The sequence below is a fragment of the Rhinichthys klamathensis genome, unplaced genomic scaffold (genome assembly GCF_029890125.1).
Source record: "Rhinichthys klamathensis goyatoka isolate OS25496 unplaced genomic scaffold, OSU_Roscu_1.1 h1tg000032l_1, whole genome shotgun sequence".
NCBI lineage: Eukaryota > Metazoa > Chordata > Actinopteri > Cypriniformes > Leuciscidae > Rhinichthys > Rhinichthys klamathensis.
Window position 1 is genome coordinate 666,362 of NW_026606581.1, and position 20,006 is coordinate 686,367.

General features: G+C 41.8%; 1 protein-coding gene across 1 annotated transcript in view; it reads left to right on the forward strand.

The window, feature by feature from the left end:
• tmem63c (transmembrane protein 63C) overlaps positions 1–9,845 on the forward strand; it is a 68,526-nt gene extending 58,681 nt beyond the window's left edge. Inside the window, exons 17-23 of the mRNA XM_056245490.1 lie at positions 690–755; positions 850–1,012; positions 2,712–2,817; positions 3,511–3,678; positions 5,570–5,685; positions 8,562–8,636; positions 8,859–9,845. Coding sequence (XP_056101465.1) covers positions 690–755; positions 850–1,012; positions 2,712–2,817; positions 3,511–3,678; positions 5,570–5,685; positions 8,562–8,636; positions 8,859–9,083 — 919 coding nt within the window. The 3' untranslated portion in view covers positions 9,084–9,845. The remainder of the gene's footprint in view (positions 1–689; positions 756–849; positions 1,013–2,711; positions 2,818–3,510; positions 3,679–5,569; positions 5,686–8,561; positions 8,637–8,858) is intronic.
• Positions 9,846–20,006: the final 10,161 nt, after the last annotated feature.

The following is a 20,006-nucleotide window of genomic DNA, read 5'->3' on the forward strand; positions in this document are numbered from 1 at the left end:
AGATATAGGCTATCTATCCGGAAACTTTGTGTTTGCCAAACATTAGTGGATCATATTCATAGTTAAAGGAATATTTCACCCAAAAATAAAAATTCTGTCAATAATTATTATACATTTACCACTTTATTTACAAAATATGAATCTTCAACGTTCACGAGAGCACCACGTTGTTGATGTTGTTGTGTGAACGCGTATTGGAGATTCATGTTTTGTAAATAAAGTGGAAAATTATGTTTTTTTACGCAAACAAAGCACTCGCATCGCTTCATAAAATTGAGGTTAAATCACTGGAGTCACATGGATTACTTTAATAATGTTTTTACTACCTTTCTGGGCCTTGAAAATGGTAGTTGCGTAGGCTGTCAATGGAGGGATAAAGCTCTCAGATTTCATTAAAAAGATCTTCATTTGTGTTCCGAAGGAATGTCTTACGGGTTTGGAACAACATGATGGTGAATAATTAATGACAGAATGTTCATTTTTTGGTGAACTATCCCTTTAATGTGATCAACTACACCGGTGATTACACCTTAAGGTTAAACTGACATCACACAAAAAATCACCTTTAGACCAGTTGGTTAAAACAAACTAAACAAAAGGCTGAGACTTTGACATTCACAGTTTAAAGTGTCCATATATAATGTTCAGGATTATATATAATATACAGTATTCTCTTGTCTGCTCCCCAGCTTGGATTTGTTCTTCAGGTGGCTTTTTGACATCCACTTCCTGGATGAAACAGATGTAAAGTTTCAGTAAGTTCTTACTGTTCCCTAAATCTACAGCTGTTGTTTAATGTATGTAGAACATGCATAATTTGTTGAGACCCACTTTGTTTTGTCCACTCAGGTGTGTGTTTTTGCCTGATAACGGAGCTTTTTTTTTAAACTATGTGATCACGTCCAGTCTGATCGGAACGGCCATGGAGCTTTTGCGTATTCCTGCCCTACTGGTGTACTCTCTTCGCCTTTGCTTTGCCAAATCTAAAGCTGAGCGTATCCACGTTAAAAGAGTGAGTGAACCTGTACAGTAATAACTATACTTGTCACGGACTGGCTTGACTTGTTAATCCTGACAATTTTAATTTTAGTACAATAGTACATTTAAATCTTTATTAATTACTGTTCTGTTTACCCTAAGGGGGGTTATTGTTGCTCTCCCTGCTCTTATCCATGCTAGGCTGCATGCCAGGGAGGTCTTGCCCAGAACCATACCGCCAATCTAAACTGTATAATAACTGTCAATCGTATTTGACGATAGTGGTCCTGACAGAAATAATGTTATACTGATAGTAGCCGCGTTTCACCGCAGGAAATTTCCCCAGGAACTAGGACCTTTGGGGTGGTACTCTGTGTTTCGACTGCAGGAACCAGGGTCTAAATGAAGTTCCAGGTAAAGATTTCCCCCTCAGAAAGTTATGGAAGCTTGTTTCCGCCACAGCGTGTTATAAAGTCACAATTGTGAGATATAAAGTCAGAAATGATTGATATAAAGTCCCAATTGCGTGTTATAAAGTCAGAATTGATTGATATAAAGTCGCAATTGCGTGTTGTAAAGTCAGAATTGTGAGATATAAACTATTCTGAGGGGGAAAAAGTTAGTCTTTTTTTCCCCTTAGAATTGGCCTGATAATCGCAATTGCAAGTTTATATCTCACAATTCTGAGAAATAAAGTCAGAATTGCGAGATGTAAACTCGCAATTGTGAGAAAAAAAGTCAGAATTGTGAGATAAAAAGTCGCAATTGCGACTTTATTTCTCAGAATTGCGACTTTATATCTCGCAATTGCGACTTTATTTCTCAGAATTGCGACTTTATATCTCGCAATTGCGACTTTATTTCTCAGAATTGCGACTTTATATCTCGCAATTGCGACTTTATTTCTCGCAATTGCGACTTTATTTCTCAGAATTGCGACTTTATATCTTGCAATTGCGACTTTATTTCTCACAATTCTGACTTCATATCTCGCAATTGTGAGATAAAAAGTCGCAATTATTATTATTATTTTTTTTATTCAGTGGCGGAAACAAGCTTCCATAGAAAGTCCCTGCTTGCGAGGTAGTACTTTTTCAGGAACTTTCTGGGGTGGGACTTGGGCGCTGAACATGCTGATAGGTTGAGTTCATGCAGCATTTTGATTGGTTGACTCCACGCAGCATTTTATTTCAACCACCATTTTTAAAAGGCTGTTGCGGTCTGTGCAGTAGTAGTTGTTGGCTATTCGAATCGACAATGGAGTTTAAAAAATACGACCGGCGGACCAACGATGAGGTTCAGGCTTTATTAAGCTTATATGTGGAGGACGAAGTCCAGCGGGAACTGGAAAGTTGCGCCCAGTCCTACGTCACCCAACTATTTTGCCTAATCTTCACGGTACTTTAGGCCGCGATGGAAATGCAGACCGCAACAGGTCTGAGGGGAAAAAGTTCCTGGGACAAATTGCTCCGGGTAATTTGGGGGGAAACGTGGCTTAATTGTCTGAAGTTCTCCTATAAAAAATAATATTTTTTGATAATTTTTTCACATTCATGTCGTTCCAAACGCATTCACTGTTATTTTTATTGTGTAACACTAAAGGAGAATCTAAAGAATCTTTACACAACTCTTTTCCATACAGCGGCTGTTCTTAGTGACTGTTAATCACCGAAACTTAACATTAAATGGCATTAAAATACACTAACAACCTATTTCTCCATTCTCACCCTCAGAGTCAGGCCTATGAGTTTCAGTTCGGTCTTGAGTATGCCTGGACCATGTGCATATTTTCAGTCAGTATGACCTACAGCATCACTTGCCCCATCATTGTACCTTTTGGTGAGTCTGCGTCATTTTAGGGGTTTTATTTTTCTACAAACAGACTGTTCTTTTAGGATTTCTTGTTCCCCTCCCTTATTCCACTTTCCTCCTAATTTGCACTCGAATCCATTTGTCTATCATCTCTGCACCATTTGTTTCATATTTTTCTCTTCCTCTCATTCTCTCTGTTCCTTTTTACCCACAGCTCTCTTTTTTCTTTCCGTCACTCTTCATTTCCACCTCTGTGCATGTTCTAATACCTCGTTCCCGTCCTCAGTCTGTGTGGGCGTCTGAGCCGTATCTCCAACAGCATCTCAGTATCGCGGTGTGACATGGCCGCTAGGTGCGAACCCGCTGTAGTCTTCCAGACGCTCCGACCCGTCTAGCCAAGATCCAGACGCCCACTCCACGCCTGTTCTGTCACCAATACACACCATGACTGTTTATTTACTATACGCTGACATCCATCATCATGATTTTTCACTTAGTTCTGAATTCATTTGGCAACTTGCACTCACATGTGGTCTATGTAAACAGGTAAATATATAAATATTATGTTCAGTAGCATAAACGGACAGGAAAACTTCTTCTAAGATGACTTTACCTACAAAGCATTGCTGCTGAATCATCTGAAAAGTGCTTTTAAAAATGACACTGTAATTTAGAAAGATCAAAGTTTATTTGATAACTCCAGCTCTATTCATTTCGCAGGTTTGCTTTACCTCGTGCTGAAGCATATGGTAGATCGGTATAATATCTACTACGCCTATATACCCACTAAACTCAGCCAGCGGATCCATTCGGCCGCCATCAGTCAAGTGGTGGTGGCGCCCATTCTCTGCATGTTCTGGTTGCTGTTCTTCTCTGTGCTCAGACTGGGTAGGTTCACACAGAAACGAAATTTCCAGTTGTACCCCCTCAGATTTTGGAAGAGGATATTGAATCCAACAATATTTTTACAAAACAGCTATCAAAATGTGAAAGTTGTTTTTTTCTATAAAACTATAAAAGTGACTGTTGTCTATCAAGGTCAGTTGCAGTTTTCCTTGGTTTATATAAAATTGTTATTATATTATTCATACTGTATAGTCTGGGGTATTACCCAGAACACTAGGTATTTGGAAGATAAATCAGAATTAGTATTATATATCTTTAGCTATGCACAATGGCTGTGGCAATCAATGAGCAACAAGACATTTTGTCATTCGCTTTTGGTTTCAATTTCTGTTCAACATTGGAACTGGGTTTCCCCTCCCACAGTGTAATCTCATTGGTCCACAATGTTCCACATAAATGTGTACTAAACTAAATATGTTCTGATCAGCTGTGATTGTGCCACATTGCATTAACACAATACTTGCATTATTATTATTATTTTAAATAGAACCAAACCACATTTAAAAAAAAAAACAGATCTGTCAAATACAATACTGTCTTAAGTTAAAGGTGCAAAACGCAAGTCTCTGAGTTTTTGCAGAACTACGCCCCCTCTGGCGACAAGCGAAACTGTAACCAATTCTGATTGTACATGTATCTAGCTTACGCTAAAGCACTACACATTTTATGCATCGTCATTTGTTGTCATACATAGATTGGCCGTATCAAATATTAGAGACTAGGCTATATCTTACCGTTTTATCAAGAAAAAAGCCAACTGAGGATCCCGTTTGAGACCAAGAGCAGACCGGAGATCTCTCCATTTGTTGCTTCCCGAGGTTGACTCTCGTCTTACTTCGACGCCTGTCTGACTCCAATTTGGACCTTTTGGTGGCACTAGACAAAATTTTTCTTTTCTTTACTTTACGTGGAGTTTGCGTTGGGGTTTAGAATGGACTACAAGCCGGTCTCTTAGAATCCATCTTCTACCTTTGACGCACGAGTTGTCTTCGCTGATGCTGAGAATGGCGGCGCCGGCAAATACACAAACCTGCGAGACATAGCCTGGTGAGCGTGAACGCCCATGACGTTACGCCCAGTCTCAAATTCGAGCCCGAATCCCTCTTATATATTTTACTGTACAGGATTATAGAGGCAATCTCAGTGCGCAGAGAAGGGCTCATTCAGCCCATCAGGCAGTTCTTTAAGCATGTATAGGATAGAAAAACAGGTATTTTTAACATGAAAAGTTGCGCAATGCACCTTTAAAAAAAAGTATTGCTATAATAACTGTGTAACTTAAAATGGAAACCTGAATGATCTGACATTAGGGTGTGTTTATCTGTCACTGTAGAACATGTGTTTACTTTGAGTCAAGACCAGACACTCCAAGACTCAGACCAATATCAGACGCCATAAGACCCCAACTCAGATCAAGACTAGACCACTCAAGGCCTAGATCCAGACCAAGATATAATCCCCAATACTCAGACGAAGAACCAGACTGTCCATTTCAATAAACTGAAGTGGAGAAAATGTTGCATTTTTTTGCAGCATTAATTTTCAAATGCTGAGCCACTTTGACAGTAGGCAATTAGAACATGACAATCCTTGCAAATTCTTTTTGATGGTTAAGATACTTTGCTGACCTTTGCCTGAGGTAAATCCAGTTTGTTGGAAATTGCAGGCAAGACTGTGGTTTTGTCTAAGGATATTATAAACTACATTTCCTGAACCAGACCCAAACCAAGAGACTAGTAATGAGACCCAGACCCAGACCAAAGCCATGTTTACTGTATGTGGTTTTGAGAGATCTTAAGACCAAGACCACAAAATCATGTCTCCAACTCTGTTCCATATTAAAGCATTACCTCATGTTTTATCTCTTGTGCAGGTCCAATGCAGCCCATCACTCTGTTCACCTTCATAACTCTCCTGTGCTGTATTGTCTTCTCCTGCTTTGGATTTTGTCTGAAAAAACTACGACATGACAGATCAACAAGCTATCAGGTCAGCCATGTAAAAAAACTTGATCTTGATGTTTTGTAGAAACATGATGCATATTAGGGTGACCATATTTTGATTACCAAAAACCAGGACACTCGGCCCAGCAAACAGATACTCAAATGATACTCGAAGTTTACTCAAAGATGCCTTATTAATTTCAATACATTTAAAGTAGGCTATGCCTCCTCTGTATGGATAGAAAATTGTTATATTACAAGACACAAATTCAGATAGGCTTCTCAGAGGTTACTCAACATGTTTTATTATGACAGGTTTCAAAAATAATGATAGAAATAATGTCTCTTCTGTATTAGAAAAATAAATATATAAATAATAAATAACTAAAAGAAATACCTCCAAATTGAACAAAAATAGCTCTCACAAACTTACAAAAACGAACTAACAAAATATATTTATATCTTTAGTTTTCTTCCTCTTTATCCTGTTTTTCTTCCTCATCCTCCTTGTTTGCCCATCTATATTTTTGCTGTAAAGCTGATCTTTCCCAGCAGTTTTTTTGAAAACCAGGACATTTTCATCACTTTATAAAAAACAGCCAGGACGGCTGTTGTAAACTTTATCCATGATGTGGTTTATAATGGACTGTGTCTGTAGTACAGAAACAGTGACAATGTTACACACTCTTGGCTTACTCTGGCTATTCTCTGCTGTCTCAGACGACGATATCTTTGTCCCGTTTTAGCCACCGTAGCTTCTTCGAAAGGGAGGGGTGAGCAGTGGGCTGAGCCCTTAGTGCAACTCGCAACCGTACCGCTAAATGTCGCTAAAAATCACACACTGCACCTTTAAGATATGGAGACAAAAAATACCCCTGTATGAGCTCTTATTTTTGTATATTTGTATCATATAATATATAGTTAAGCAATATCACACAAGCAGAGTGTTGTATATTGATTTTATACAACAGCCAAATAAACAGGAAGTTAATATTAAGTTACTTGCATTTTAGACACAATATTGCCACTGCATTACCGTTGTGCATCTCCGAGCATCTTTCCTTACTGAATGAATCGCCTTTTTTTAAAAGAATCGATTGACTGAATGATTCAATGACTCATTAATAAAGACGTCACGTGCTTCATTCCTAAATGACCATTTAATAAGTCAAGTCAAGTCACCTAAATGTATACTGTATAGCGCAGCTTGTTTCAATGCAGCTTTACAGTGATAACAAGAAAATTATTCAACAGAAGCCGTGTTTCCACCGAAATTACCCGGAACAATTTGTCCCAGGAACTTTTTTCCCCCAGACCCTTTGCTATCTGCGTTTCCACCGCGGTCTAAAGTACCGTGGAGATTAAGCGAGTCGGACTGCACGTACCGCAACAGATTTTTAAAAATGGTGGTTGAAATGAAATGCTGCGTGGAGTCAACCAATCAGCATGTTTAGCGCCCAAGTCCCACCCCCGAAAGTTCTTGATCTTTGAAAAAGTACTACCTCACAAGCAGGGACTTTCTGAGGGGAAATTTTTTACCTGGAACTTCATTTAGACCCTGGTTCCTGCGGTCGAAATTCACCGAGTACCACCACCCCAAAGTTCCTAGGGAAAGTTCCTGCGGTGGAAACACGGCTAGTTTCGGCTGTACAGCAGCTCTAAAATAAAATAGTGTCATTGTTCAGCTAAAGTCAGTTCACTGTCAATTCAGTTCCGTTGAAAAGGGGCAATTTTAAGTTTGGAAAAAATTGCCCTGTTGCAAATTTAATGGGGGAAATATCACCCAAGGTCATGGGTTTGAGTCCCAGGGAGTGCACAAACTAAAAATTAAAAAAATGTTCCTTGAATGCAATGTCATTTTATGTTTGCAGTTGCCCCATCCACGTCTCAACCATGATTGCTTGCTCATGTGTGGATTGCATGATCCCAAATGTACATGCACTATATGGACAAAAGTATTGGGACACACCTCTTAATTATTGATTTCAGGTGTTCCAATCAGACCCATCGCCACAGGTGTATAAAATCAGGCACCTAGCCATGCATTCTGCATTTACAAACATTTGTGAAAAAAATGTATTTATTTGAGTTATTTCAAGATTGGTACTGTGATAGGATGCCACCTTTGCAATACGTCAGTCTGTGAGATTTCATCCCTGCTAGATATTCCAAGGTCAACTGTAAGTTGTATTATTGGAAGTTGGAAGCATTTAGGAACAGCAGCAACTCAGCCACAAAGCGGAAGTTGTCACAGAGCGGGTCACTGAGTGCTGAGGCGCATTGTAAAAGTCGACCTCCAAACTTCCACCGACATTAATATTGGCTCAAAGACTGCAGCGGGAGTTTAATGGAATGGGTTTTCATGACCGAGCCGCTTGCTGCATGCAAGCCTCACATCACCAAGTGCAATGCCAAGCGTCGGATGGTATGGAGTGATTGGTGTGAAAGAACTAGACTGGCCCACACAGATCCCTGACCTCAACCCCATCGAAGACCTTTGGGATGAACTGGAACGGAAATTCCGAGCCAGGTCTTCTCGTCAGTTCCTGACCTCACAAATGGTCTACTGGATGAATGGGCAAAGATTCACACAGAAACACTCCACAATCTTTTGGAAAGCCTTCCTAGAAGAGTTGTTATAGTTGCAAAAAGGGGATCAACTCCATATTAATGTCTATGTACTTAGAATGTGATGTAATTACAGTCCCTGTTGGTGTAATGGTCAGGTGTCCCAGAACTTTTGTCCATATAGTCTATATTGACAGTTATGGTTGGAAAACAGTAAAATTTATGATTGTGACCTTTACAACTAGATGCCTTTGTCAACACAAGATGGGCTTTGAGAATAAGCTCTTAAAGATGCTTTTAGCAGAATAATATCTTCAGGCAGTAAAAAGTGATTGCTATCCGGATTTGTTTCAGATGTCCGATCAGACGACAGAAGAAGGCTTCAGTGATGCGGAGAGAAGCACTGTTTCCACCACAACCACAGCTAATGTACCTGCTTATCCCGTCACAGCTCATTTAATTCATCACACTCATTTCAAGTCCCTCTTATGAAATTAATTTATCTCTTTCCACTCATCTCCTCTAAGGCTTCCACTCACCATGTCAAAGGCACTTCACATGTAGCATGTTGCATAAACATAAAAAAGAAGCTCTTAAAATAATGGCACTCTTGCTTTCCACCTACTCACCTCTCATTCTTTCCCTCCTCAGCTTTTTATAGCCTCTGTCCTGCTGGAGCCAGAGCTGGGCCTGACTCCCATGCCCTCTCCGGCCCACCAGAGCTACGGCACCATGAGGAACAGCCAGAGTTCAGTGTGTGACGCTGAAGGAGTGGAGGAAAAGGATCTGGAGGAAACTTTGGAGACTGAACTCAAGGATGACACAGATCCCAGTTGCCCGAGCCCTCTCATGGACAGTCCTGTGGGTTTCCAGTGACCGACCTGCCCAACGTTCCCTCTCCCTAACTAACGCTCGAGCCCAATGCCGCATCTTAGCTAGTGGCTGATAAAGAGGCACTATGCTGCAAAATTTTTCCTCTAGAACCTCCATTTAAGTGTAAAAGACAACAAATTGCGTCTATCCAAGCAAACTTCTTTAAAAGCTTGTTGGGAATTCACTGACATGGCGGTTTTAGTTCTGAGGACTTGAGCTTTCAAAGAAATATCTGAAGTGGATAAAAGCAAAGATCTGTCAAAAAATGAGACCAGTCCCCTTCTCTTGCTCGGACTATGCTTTCTACTTTCTTCTATTTTTCTTTTCACTCTAATGATGTTAATGGGTGTCTGGTGGTTTGGTTGACTGAAGCTTGGAACATTGCATTTTGACAGATTTTTTTGATGTACTTTTTTATTCATAGTCACATCGTATAGCTTTAAAGAGTTTAGGCAATGCTCCAGACCTGCAAATCCGATTTGCTTAATACTTCTTTTGCTGTTGTTACAGTGTGGGCTTACTATTGTTATTTTTATTCAGTACTTGTATTTTAGCAATGGTACATAATTGTGCAACATTATGCTGAGAGGCTGTTTTCATGTGTTTTCTATTAGTAGATTATTATTACTGTTATTAACACCCTCAACCTTTTTTGCAGTGTGCCCCAGAGTCAATCGCTCCCAGTTATTGTTTGTTTTTCAGTGACAATAGCAGTTGTGTTGTACATACTGCCGTCAATTGGCACTACATAATATTTCAAAGTCAGAGACACTCATTGCGTAATTTTTTTTTTTGCTGTTCAATCAGTAATTTGGTCTAAGGAGAAGATGTGAAAGGACATTACAAAGTGAAGCTTTTTACTGACTAATATACAGTCTAATTTAGCAGACTCGCACAATGAACTGAAAAATGTGCAAAACAATAAAAAGATAAACAAAAAAGCAGAGCTGTTAAATCAATGGTCGAAAAGACTTAAGCTCTCGGCAGCATAATTTTGACTCCCAATTTCTACAGTAGTGCACTTATAATGAAAGTCTATAGAGCAATACAGAGGGTTTAAAGCTCTGTGAAGCTAAAAAAAATCACTGATATTAGAGCTCCAGACAAAATAAAATGATGAGAGAGCCACTGGCTCCGAAAAAATGAAACTGACTTTTTGTCTTTTTTGACTGATAACTATAATCGCTAGATAAAGATGATTGTTCAGTCATTGAGTTCATATCATTATTGAGATTTTAATATTGCCACTACTGCATTCAGTGAGGAAAAGAGTATAGGCCTACAGACTATAACGATTTAAGTTATAAACTGATTTTTTTAATAGTAGCCTACAAATTCGTTTCAGTTGTTGTCACTCTGTTTTTGCCATAAAAACACACTTGTGTAAGCATACTTTAAAATGACGTTCAGTGAGAGAGTGGCTATGGTCTCCACGGTGTTTTCGGAAAACGCAGCCCTGAACAATTTCCTGACCGAGTCTGATTTAAACAGCTAAATCGTGGCTTTTTCGTGAATATTTTTAACTGAAAGAATCGGTTTACAAGAGTCATTTAGCCGCGAATCAGACATCACGCTCTGTGTTCCGTCACGTGCATGAAACATTGGCGCGCATTCCAACCAGACGACGAGACCGCATTTTGAGCGGAAAAAGGCGTTAACGGCTTGATTTTAAATGATCGTTGCGCATTTTATTCACAGTCTGGAGCCCTAAATTGTGTTATTTGAGCTGTAAGTAGGCCTACATTTACATGGTCATGACAGTTGAAAAATTTGCTCAAACAAGGTAAGCTATTTTGTCACAATAGTTTCATGATAACTTATATCACGTTTTGTGGCTATACATTTGAATCCATGTGTATTTTAACATGTATTCTGGTGCCATGCTTATACCACAGTCTTTTATAGTAAGTGCACTGCTGTAAACAAATTTTTGGTTTTGATTTTTTTTTTTACAAACTGACGGATAAGTTAAAGTTATATTATCAATGGAGCTTAACGTATTAAAATCACAACATTTCTTTAAAGATTATCAAATATTTTCAGGGTAAAATCATTTATGATAACACAAACTGAAAATGGCACATTGGATGATCCTGCTACTCAATTCATATAGTCTCAACTCTCAAACTGCATGTTGTTCTACTCTGTCACACACTTAAACCAGCCTGCAGCTCTCTTTAGATCTGTCAAGTGTTGCTCTGGCTTCTGTAACACCAATTTTCTTAGTAAATTTTGTATTCTTGGTCTTTGCTGCTAGTGGTTCTAGGACTGGAAGGGAAGGGTGGGTGGAGGGTTTTCTTGCCAAGCTGAATGTAAATGAGTTGTGATTTGTACCGTGCTCTCTTGCTGTGCCTTGAAGAAACAGATCTTACGAAGAAAATAGAAAAAAACATGTTATGTCTGACAATCCAGCATGACCTGCAATATGCTGCATGGACTACAGAGCAAGATAAGACAAAAGGAGCTAAATTCTAAAGCGCATTCCACCAATGACTCACTAGAGATTTCTAACATGTTTAAAACTGACTTTGCCCAGAAACATACTCTTTGCAAGTATGCAAATGATTCTTGCTAAGCAGCTAAGTGATTTCTGGAATGTGTCAGAGCACTACTGATAACAACGCTAAAATCCATTGCGTTCTTAGCATTCTAAATACCTCTATAATGAATAGGCTAAATGTTGTAAAAAAAAAATTGTTGCAAAAATGTTGCCTTCGTGCCCATTAGTTTGATGGCAGAGCAACAGTTTGAAGAGAATCTTGTTGAGCAAGTTAAATTTTGTAAGCGGTTTTACATGTTCATTGTTAGCACGCTAAGCATATTCAATAGGGCAAATGCGCTGACCAAATATTTGCGTCTGCGTACTTGTGTAAAAGTATGTTTCTGGCCATACTGTTTAACAGCAACTCAAAACCATTGCATCCCAATCGCATCTAATTCATACCGATTTTCATTGGTATGGTCAATCACAGTCTCTATAAAAACAGGTAAATAATACACAAACATATGCAAACACTCTTACGTCAATGTCTTCAATATCTAGGTACCTGACAAACTGCTATTGTGAGATACTTTTTGATATTTACTTTTCTGTATGTATTCTCAAACTGTTGATGTGTACTACTGTGTTATTCAGTGTTAGGGGCCGTTTACACGACACCCTTTTCAACTAAAATCGTAAAACTTTTTATGTGCTTTGGCCGTTCATTTACAGGACAATGGCGCTTTGACTGCCTGAAAACGTGCAAGTTTTTGAAAACTATATTTCTGTCAGGACCACTAGCGTCAAATACGATTGACAATTAGCATGCTGTTTGGATTGGCGGTATGGTTCTGTTCTGGGCCGTAACTCCCTGCGCATTCATGCAGCCTAGCATGAATAAGAGCAGGGAGAGCAGCAATAACCCCCCTTAGGGTAAACAGAACAGAACCAACATGAATGTATAGCAGAAATCATTAATTCAAGATTTTAAAGTACAACATAATTCGAGAATTTATTCTGATTCAAGGGGAATCAGAATGCCAAATCCTGACTGACGAGAGGAGGAGCTGGGGGTGGAGGAGGGTAATTAGCTCCTGAGAATACTGAAGGAGCTTACATACAGTAGGCTATGTATACAGTGATTGGCGTCATATTCCTATAGGTAGACGTGGATCAGCTGAGAGTCAGCTGATGCGAGCTTGACTAACGTGACCTGCCAGAACAGACGCTACGCTTGATCGTTATCTTCCCTGTGTAAACTACAAAAAGAGGAATTTGTGAAAATGGTGACATCATGCACATGCATATTACATGTTCAGTCTAGAGACACGGAGTGTTTCTTTATAAAGTGACATCGCCAACTACTGGCCTGGCATGAATAATACAGCGTTTTTAGTCGTTTTTGCGGAACCGTGTGAACGGCTGTGCACGAAAAACAGAAAGGAAAAACTTTTACATTTTTAGTACATTGTCGTGTAAACTTACCCTCAGTTTATGGAATGTGGCTTGAGGTGCCACTATCATGTGATGGGGTACTTATGACAAAGTAAATTGCTGCAACTTGTTAAATTGCAGCAACACAGCTCTTAAGGGTATAAAATATAATTTACAAAAAATCAATGCTGTCAAGTTGTGTCTTTAGTTTTTATTTTTATATATATACTTTACACAATTCCATACCCTACTTAAAGCAAAATCGAGCAAACTGGTTGACGGCATTTCAGGCAAAATCAGGACAGTACGAAGTTCGTTTGGAGAGTTAGCAACAGCTTGCTGAAGCAAACTTTCTGGAGTAGTTCGCTCTGGCTGCTAAACACCTTCGAACTACCAGGTTCATGGCGATTACATAATAGGTTTGTGTGCTTTGTGGCTCCTCCTTTGATGTGGAAATCTTGGTTAATTTCTTTTGTTAAGTGCGTTGAAATCAGACGCAAGTAAAAACATGTAATTTTTAATATTGTAAAGCTGCTTGCTTTAAAGCAATCTATTGTATAAAGTGCTGTATATATAAACGTGACGATATCTTTTGACTTGGGCCAGTAATTAACCAACTAGAAACACCCAGAACACGAAGAATAAGAAGGAAATGGAGGATCAGCTGCAAAATAATGATGTCAGAGGTGTCTGGAGGACTCTGAATACCATCTCTGGGTATAAAGTCACCACTCCTCAACTTGAGGTGGACCATCAGTGGCTGAATTATCTGAATATCTTCTTTAATAGATTTGACCATGTATCTGCCTCTCCCTCTGTCCAGACACTCCTAACGAGCACATTACCATCACTGACACAAGGTTCAGAGCCTCTTTACATCTCCAGCACATCTACTCCTTCATATCCCATCCCTCCGACTATAGTTAATCACAGCCCTGAGCATCCAACTACTGAATTGTCTCTTACTGTTAACCAGGTGAGAGGAGAGCTGGGGAGATTGAAGATGAGGAAGCCAGCAGGACCAGATGGAATCAGCCCAAGGCTCCTTCGTTCTTGTGCCGACCAGCTGTGTGAGACTATACAGTACATCTTCAATCTGAGCTTGAGGCTGGGGAAAGTACCCCAGCTATGGAAAACATCTTGTCTGGTTCCTGTGCCTAAGACGCCACACCCCAAAGACATGAATGGCTACAGACCGGTGGCTTTGACATCTCATCTGATGAAAACATTTGAAAGACTAATTCTAGGATATCTTCGTCCCCTGGTGAATCCGTCAATGGACCCGCTTCAGTTTGCCTTCAGGCCTGGCATCGGAGTGGATGACGCCCTCATCTATCTTCTCCACAGATCACTCTCTCATCTGGAAAAAGCTGGAAGCTCTGTGAGGATTATGTTTTATGATTTCTCCAGTGCTTTTAACACCATCCAGCCTGCACTGTTGAGAACTTGAGAGACAAGCTGGGGGATGCTGGGGTAGACCTTCACCTCTCAGCCTGGATCCTGGATTACCTCACCAGCAGACCACAGTTCGTGAGGATTAAGGACTGTCAGTCTGACACAGTGGTCTGCAGCACAGGGGTACCACAAGGAACAGTATTGGCACCTTTCCTTTTTACCCTCTACACTGCAGACTTCACCTGTAACACCTCAGACTGCTACCTCCAGAAGTTCTCTGATGACTCTGCCATCGTTGGTCTAATCTCTGATGGGGATGACAGAGTGTACAGAGAACTGAATCAGGACTTTGTGGACTGGTGCAATCTGAATCAACTCGTAATTAATGCAGCAAAAACTAAGGAACTGGTGGTGGATTTCCGCAGGATTAAGCATGTTTCCACGGTTCCTGTAAATATTCAGGGGGTGGATATTGAGATTGTGGACTCCAACAGGTATCTTGGTTTCCAGGTTAATAATAAACTGGATTGTACAGACACTGTTAACGCCCTTTATAAGAAGGGCCAGAAGTGGCTATTCCTGCTCAGGAGACTAAGGTCCTTTGAAATGCAGGGTTCACTCCTGAGGACCTTTTATGACTCTGTAGTGGCGTCAGCCATCTTCTTTGGTGTGGTATGTTGGAGTAGCTGCATCACAACAGTAGACATGATGAGGCTGAACAAACTGATTAAAAAGGCCAGTTCTGTCCTGGGTTGCTCACTTGAGCCAGTTGAGGTGATGGGGGAGAGGAGGGTGAGAGCTAAGCTCTCGTCCTCGTCCCACCTCCTTTATGGGATACTCACATCACTGAGAAGCTCTTTTTCTGGCAGATTGATACATCCACGCTGTGTGAAGGAAAGATTCAGAAGATCTTTTCTTCCGGCGGCTGTGAGACTTTATAATCAGTACTGCTGAGGTGATTGTTCACTTTGAAATTGTTTTTTTGATATGTTTTAGGTTACCTCAAGGGCATCCGGGTTGTATGGAGGATTGATTTCGAAGTGTACTATCTGTCATAATGTGGGTCTTGTGTCCTGTCATGTTTAGTGTCATTAGTGTCTTGTCATTAGTTATCCCAGGTGTTTCTTGTTATCCACGCCCCCTTGTTATCCTGTCTGCTCGTTTGTCTCTGATTATTTAAGCCCTGTGTTTCTGCCCTGTCTTTGTCAGTTATTGAATGTATTTACGAGTGTCTTGTCTGTTCTGAGTCTGCATTATTAAAGACTACTGCTGCATTTAGATCCGACTACCGCCTTTGCTTCCACGCAATTCATGACAGAATAACTGACCACCAGGATCTAGCAGTTAGTACCCGGGAACTACCGACCGTAAAGCAAGAGGTATGATGATGGAGGACGGATTCTACCAGAATGGACGGTCGCTTGAGGAGTACGTGGGGGCTTACCTAGAGTTTTATCATGAGACAAATTTGAGTGAGGAAACACTCAAGTATAATTTCTGGAGTGGGATGGACGACACGCTCGGCGCAATGCTTCTGTTAGATGCGGAACACCTCTCTTTTGTGCAGTTCCTGGACCGAGCGTTGTGGGTGTGCGGTTCGTCACTCACTGTAGGACTCGCTGAGGAAATCAGCTGTGTTCCCAAACCAGGGCATTCCGTCAAGACCGTTCCAGGTAATTCCAAGCACAGTTCACGTAAGAGAGTTTCCAACCGAGCTCTGAGAAAGCCCGTTCGCCGCATCCGCACTGACGACACCGCGCTCCACAAGCCTGCAATTCACGTCTGCCCAGTCGAGCCCGCGCTTCACTTCAGCCCTGCCGACACCGCGCTCCACAAGCCTGCAACTCACGTCTGTCCAGCCGAACCCGTGCTTCACGTGAGCCAAGTCGAGCCTGCTTTTCACGACATGCCTGAGCTTCTTCCCGCCGAGACCGACATGCCTGAGTTTCTGTCTTCCGAGCCCGCGACTGACGTCTGCCCAGCCGAACCCGCGGTTCACGAGTCAAGTCCCGAGTCAAGTCCCGAGTCAAGTCCCGAGTCGAATCCCGAGTCAAGTCCCGAGTCGAATCCCGAGTCGAATCCCGAGTCGAATCCCGAGTCGAGTCCCGAGTCGAGTCCCGAGTCGAGTCCCGAGTCGAGTCCCGAGTCGAATCCCGAGTCGAGTCCCGAGTCGAGTGAACCGAATCCCGAGTCGAGTCCCGAGTCGAGTGAACCGAGTCCCGAGTCGAGTGAACCGAGTCCCGAGTCGAGTGAACCGAGTCCCGAGTCGAGTGAACCGAGTCCCGAGTCGAGTGAACCGAGTCCCGAGTCGAGTGAACCGAGTGAGTCCCGAGTCGAGTGAACCGAGTCCCGAGTCGAGTGAACCGAGTCCCGAGTCGAGTGAACCGAGTCCCGAGTCCAGTGAACCGAGTCCCGAGTCAAGTGAACCGAGTCCCGTGTCGAGCGTGCCAAGCGCCAAGTCAAGTGAATCAAGTGAGTCAAGTGCCAAGTCAAGTGAATCAAGTGCCGAGTCTAACCAAGTGAGTGAATCTAGCCAAGTTAGAGTATCAAGCCCAGTGACTCGCAGGAGGAGAAGGAGGACTCGTTTGGTTCGCCAGGCTCCGGTGGGCGTTCCCAGACGCCTCGCCCTGCCGGCCCCGCCTCTGCGCCTCGCCCTGCCGGCCCCGCCTCTGCGCCTCGCCCTGCCGGCCCCGCCTCTGCGCCTCGCCCTGCCGGTCCCGTCTCTGCTCTTCGCCCTGCCTATATCTATCAAGCTCCATGAGACTGTCCCAGAGCCCGTTGCCAGCCCGGAGGTTGTTCCCCTAGGTTCTCCCAAGTATTTTTTGGGGGGGGGCAGTAGGAGGTCCCACGAAAAGGTCATGGAGGCAGCGCTGACATGGACCTTGTTGATGCTATCTCCTCCTGAGCCTCCTGAGCCTCCTATGCCCTCGTCTCCTGCCAAGCGTGCTCCGCCCTGGCCTTCGCCTCGTCCTGCTCCGCCCTGGCCTTTGCCTCGTCCTGCTCCGCCCTGGCCTTCGCCTCGTCCTGCTCCGCCCTGGCCTTCGCCTCGTCCTGCTCCGCCCTGGCCTTCGCCTCGTCCTGCTCCGCCCTGGTCACCGGCCCAGTCTGGTCCGCCCACGCTCTGCGGCCCAGGCCCGCCTTGCCTAGGTCCTGGTCCCGTTCCCCTGCACGGGCCTGGCCCTCCATCCCTCCCCCAAGACCGCCTGTGCTTCACCGCCCTCCTGAACTTTTTGGGGGTTTTTTTTTGTTTTGTTGGGCGTCAGGAGCCGCCCTTAAGGGGGGGGTTATGTCATAATGTGGGTCTTGTGTCCTGTCATGTTTAGTGTCATTAGTGTCTTGTCATTAGTTATCCCAGGTGTTTCTTGTTATCCACGCCCCCTTGTTATCATGTCTGCTCGTTTGTCTCTGATTATTTAAGCCCTGTGTTTCTGCCCTGTCTTTGTCAGTTATTGAATGTATTTACGAGTGTCTTGTCTGTTCTGAGTCTGCATTATTAAAGTCTACTGCTGCATTTAGATCCGACTACCGCCTTTGCTTCCACGCAATTCATGACACTATCCCTTTAAGGCATTATACAGAAACTACTACGCTATAAATCAATGTACAACGTCACTTTGTATCGTTAAATGGAAACTGTTTTGTTTTTATCTGTTTTAAGTTTAAGGAAAAGCATGTCTTATGCATATATTTATCTTAATGTACAGTAACTTATTATTCTACCCTAGTCTATACTATCCACTTTCTGCTGTAATGTTGAAATTTCTCACTTGTGAGACAAATAAAGGCTGATCTAATCTAATCTAACACCTTAGCAACCAAGGTAGCCCTTCCACAATACCCTTGCATCTTGGTGGCAACTTTGCAATGGGAAAGCAGTTTTTTTTTTTGTCAGATTTTTTTTATTTTTTATTGTCCCATGCAGCAGTCTCAAAAACATTTCCCTGTAAGTGTTCTTAAGATTCAGTCCCTGAAAATGAAATGTCGGCCCTTAAATTAAATCTCCTGCCGTGCCAGAAGACAGCCAGTGGTCACTTGACTGGTCAATGCTTGAAAACTGCCAATTATGCTTTTCCTGCACACTAGATGTCATTACCATGTGAGTGCTAGTGTTATGGGACATCACAGCAGCACAACAACTGAAGCCGCACATGAGAAATATTTCCAAAATGTAGGACATGCACTTAATTATAATAGGGCCAAATAAAATGTGTACTCTCATGTTCTTATTCAATGAGCTTCTACACTGCCTTTTAAAATCCATGATTTCTTCTCCTGTAAATATCTGTTCTTTAGACTTGTTACAAAGACCATAACTGTAGATTACTAGAAAGGAATCAAGTTACCGTATATTCCAGGATCTCAATTATGGAAGTTTCCATTTCTATATGGAAAGTTCCATAGTTTGAGTAGCGCAGATAAATGGAATTCCTTGTGTCCCACCATCAGATGATTGTGGAAATATGAAATAAACCCATAAAAATGGAAGATATTTTGATATATTTAATTAATTTGCCCATTGAATTGCTGTGGATGTCCATCCACAAGCAGTCTTTGGTTTATTTAGGGTATTCGGCGGTTTTTGTCTCGGCTATTATTTTCCTTTCTTTTGCAGAACTGGCAGGAATATCTGACAGAAGGCCAAAATGTGGATACATCTAAATCTCTAAACATTTTTCCAGAAGTAACAATCCAGAGACAGAAACATTCTATAATTCTATACTAGTATGTTTGTTTGTGCCACCGCTGGTCTGTATGCATGTGCTGAGATGTTCTCATGTGAGGACATTGACCCAACCATAGATGGATGGATAGATAGATAGATAAATCACTAATTTAACTGATTTTAGTGGGAAAGTTCAAATGTTCCGATTAAAATAATCCACTGTGGACATATAGCACAACTTGCCTTTGCCAGGGCTTTTCGGGATTAATTACACTGATGTTTACCTTTCAGCGGGGTGAGAATTCCCTGATGGTTGCAGTGATTAATATGTTGGAAGCATCAAATGTGGCTGAGTATATGCCACAGCTCACCTCTCTAATGACAGGCTGTGAAGAGCAGTGAGTCTGCATACTAATTACTGCAGTTTGGGCTGGCCCTGCATAGAGTCAACCTAATTATTAATGTGTGTGAGTGTGTATTTCTATAGAGAGATGGACGATTGGCAATTTAAATGATAGTTAGTGTCATGGTTTTGCACTATTTTTCAGATGTTGCATCACATGAATCTAAATATTACATTTCACGATGAAAATGTGGCACATAAACACCACCTTGAAATGGCATAAAAGTATACAAAAGGTACAATGCAACATTGAAGCAGCATTAATGTATTAACACAGGAATCACAATGTTTGTGAAATGTTTCCCGGTCTGGAATGTTTCTTGTCGATTCTCATGCACAAAAGCTAATTGTTGCCACCTAGCATCACCGTTAATCTCTGCTAAACTTTGATCCATTATCAACAACTTGCATTGAAAACTAAGATCTTCTGATCACTTGAAAATTCCGGTCCAGTGTGAACGGCCCTTAGCTTTATGCAAATGAGTAGCGGATACCAATGGAATTTCTAATAGTGGAGGTCATGTGATCTGTTTTCTTGAACAGTTTAGC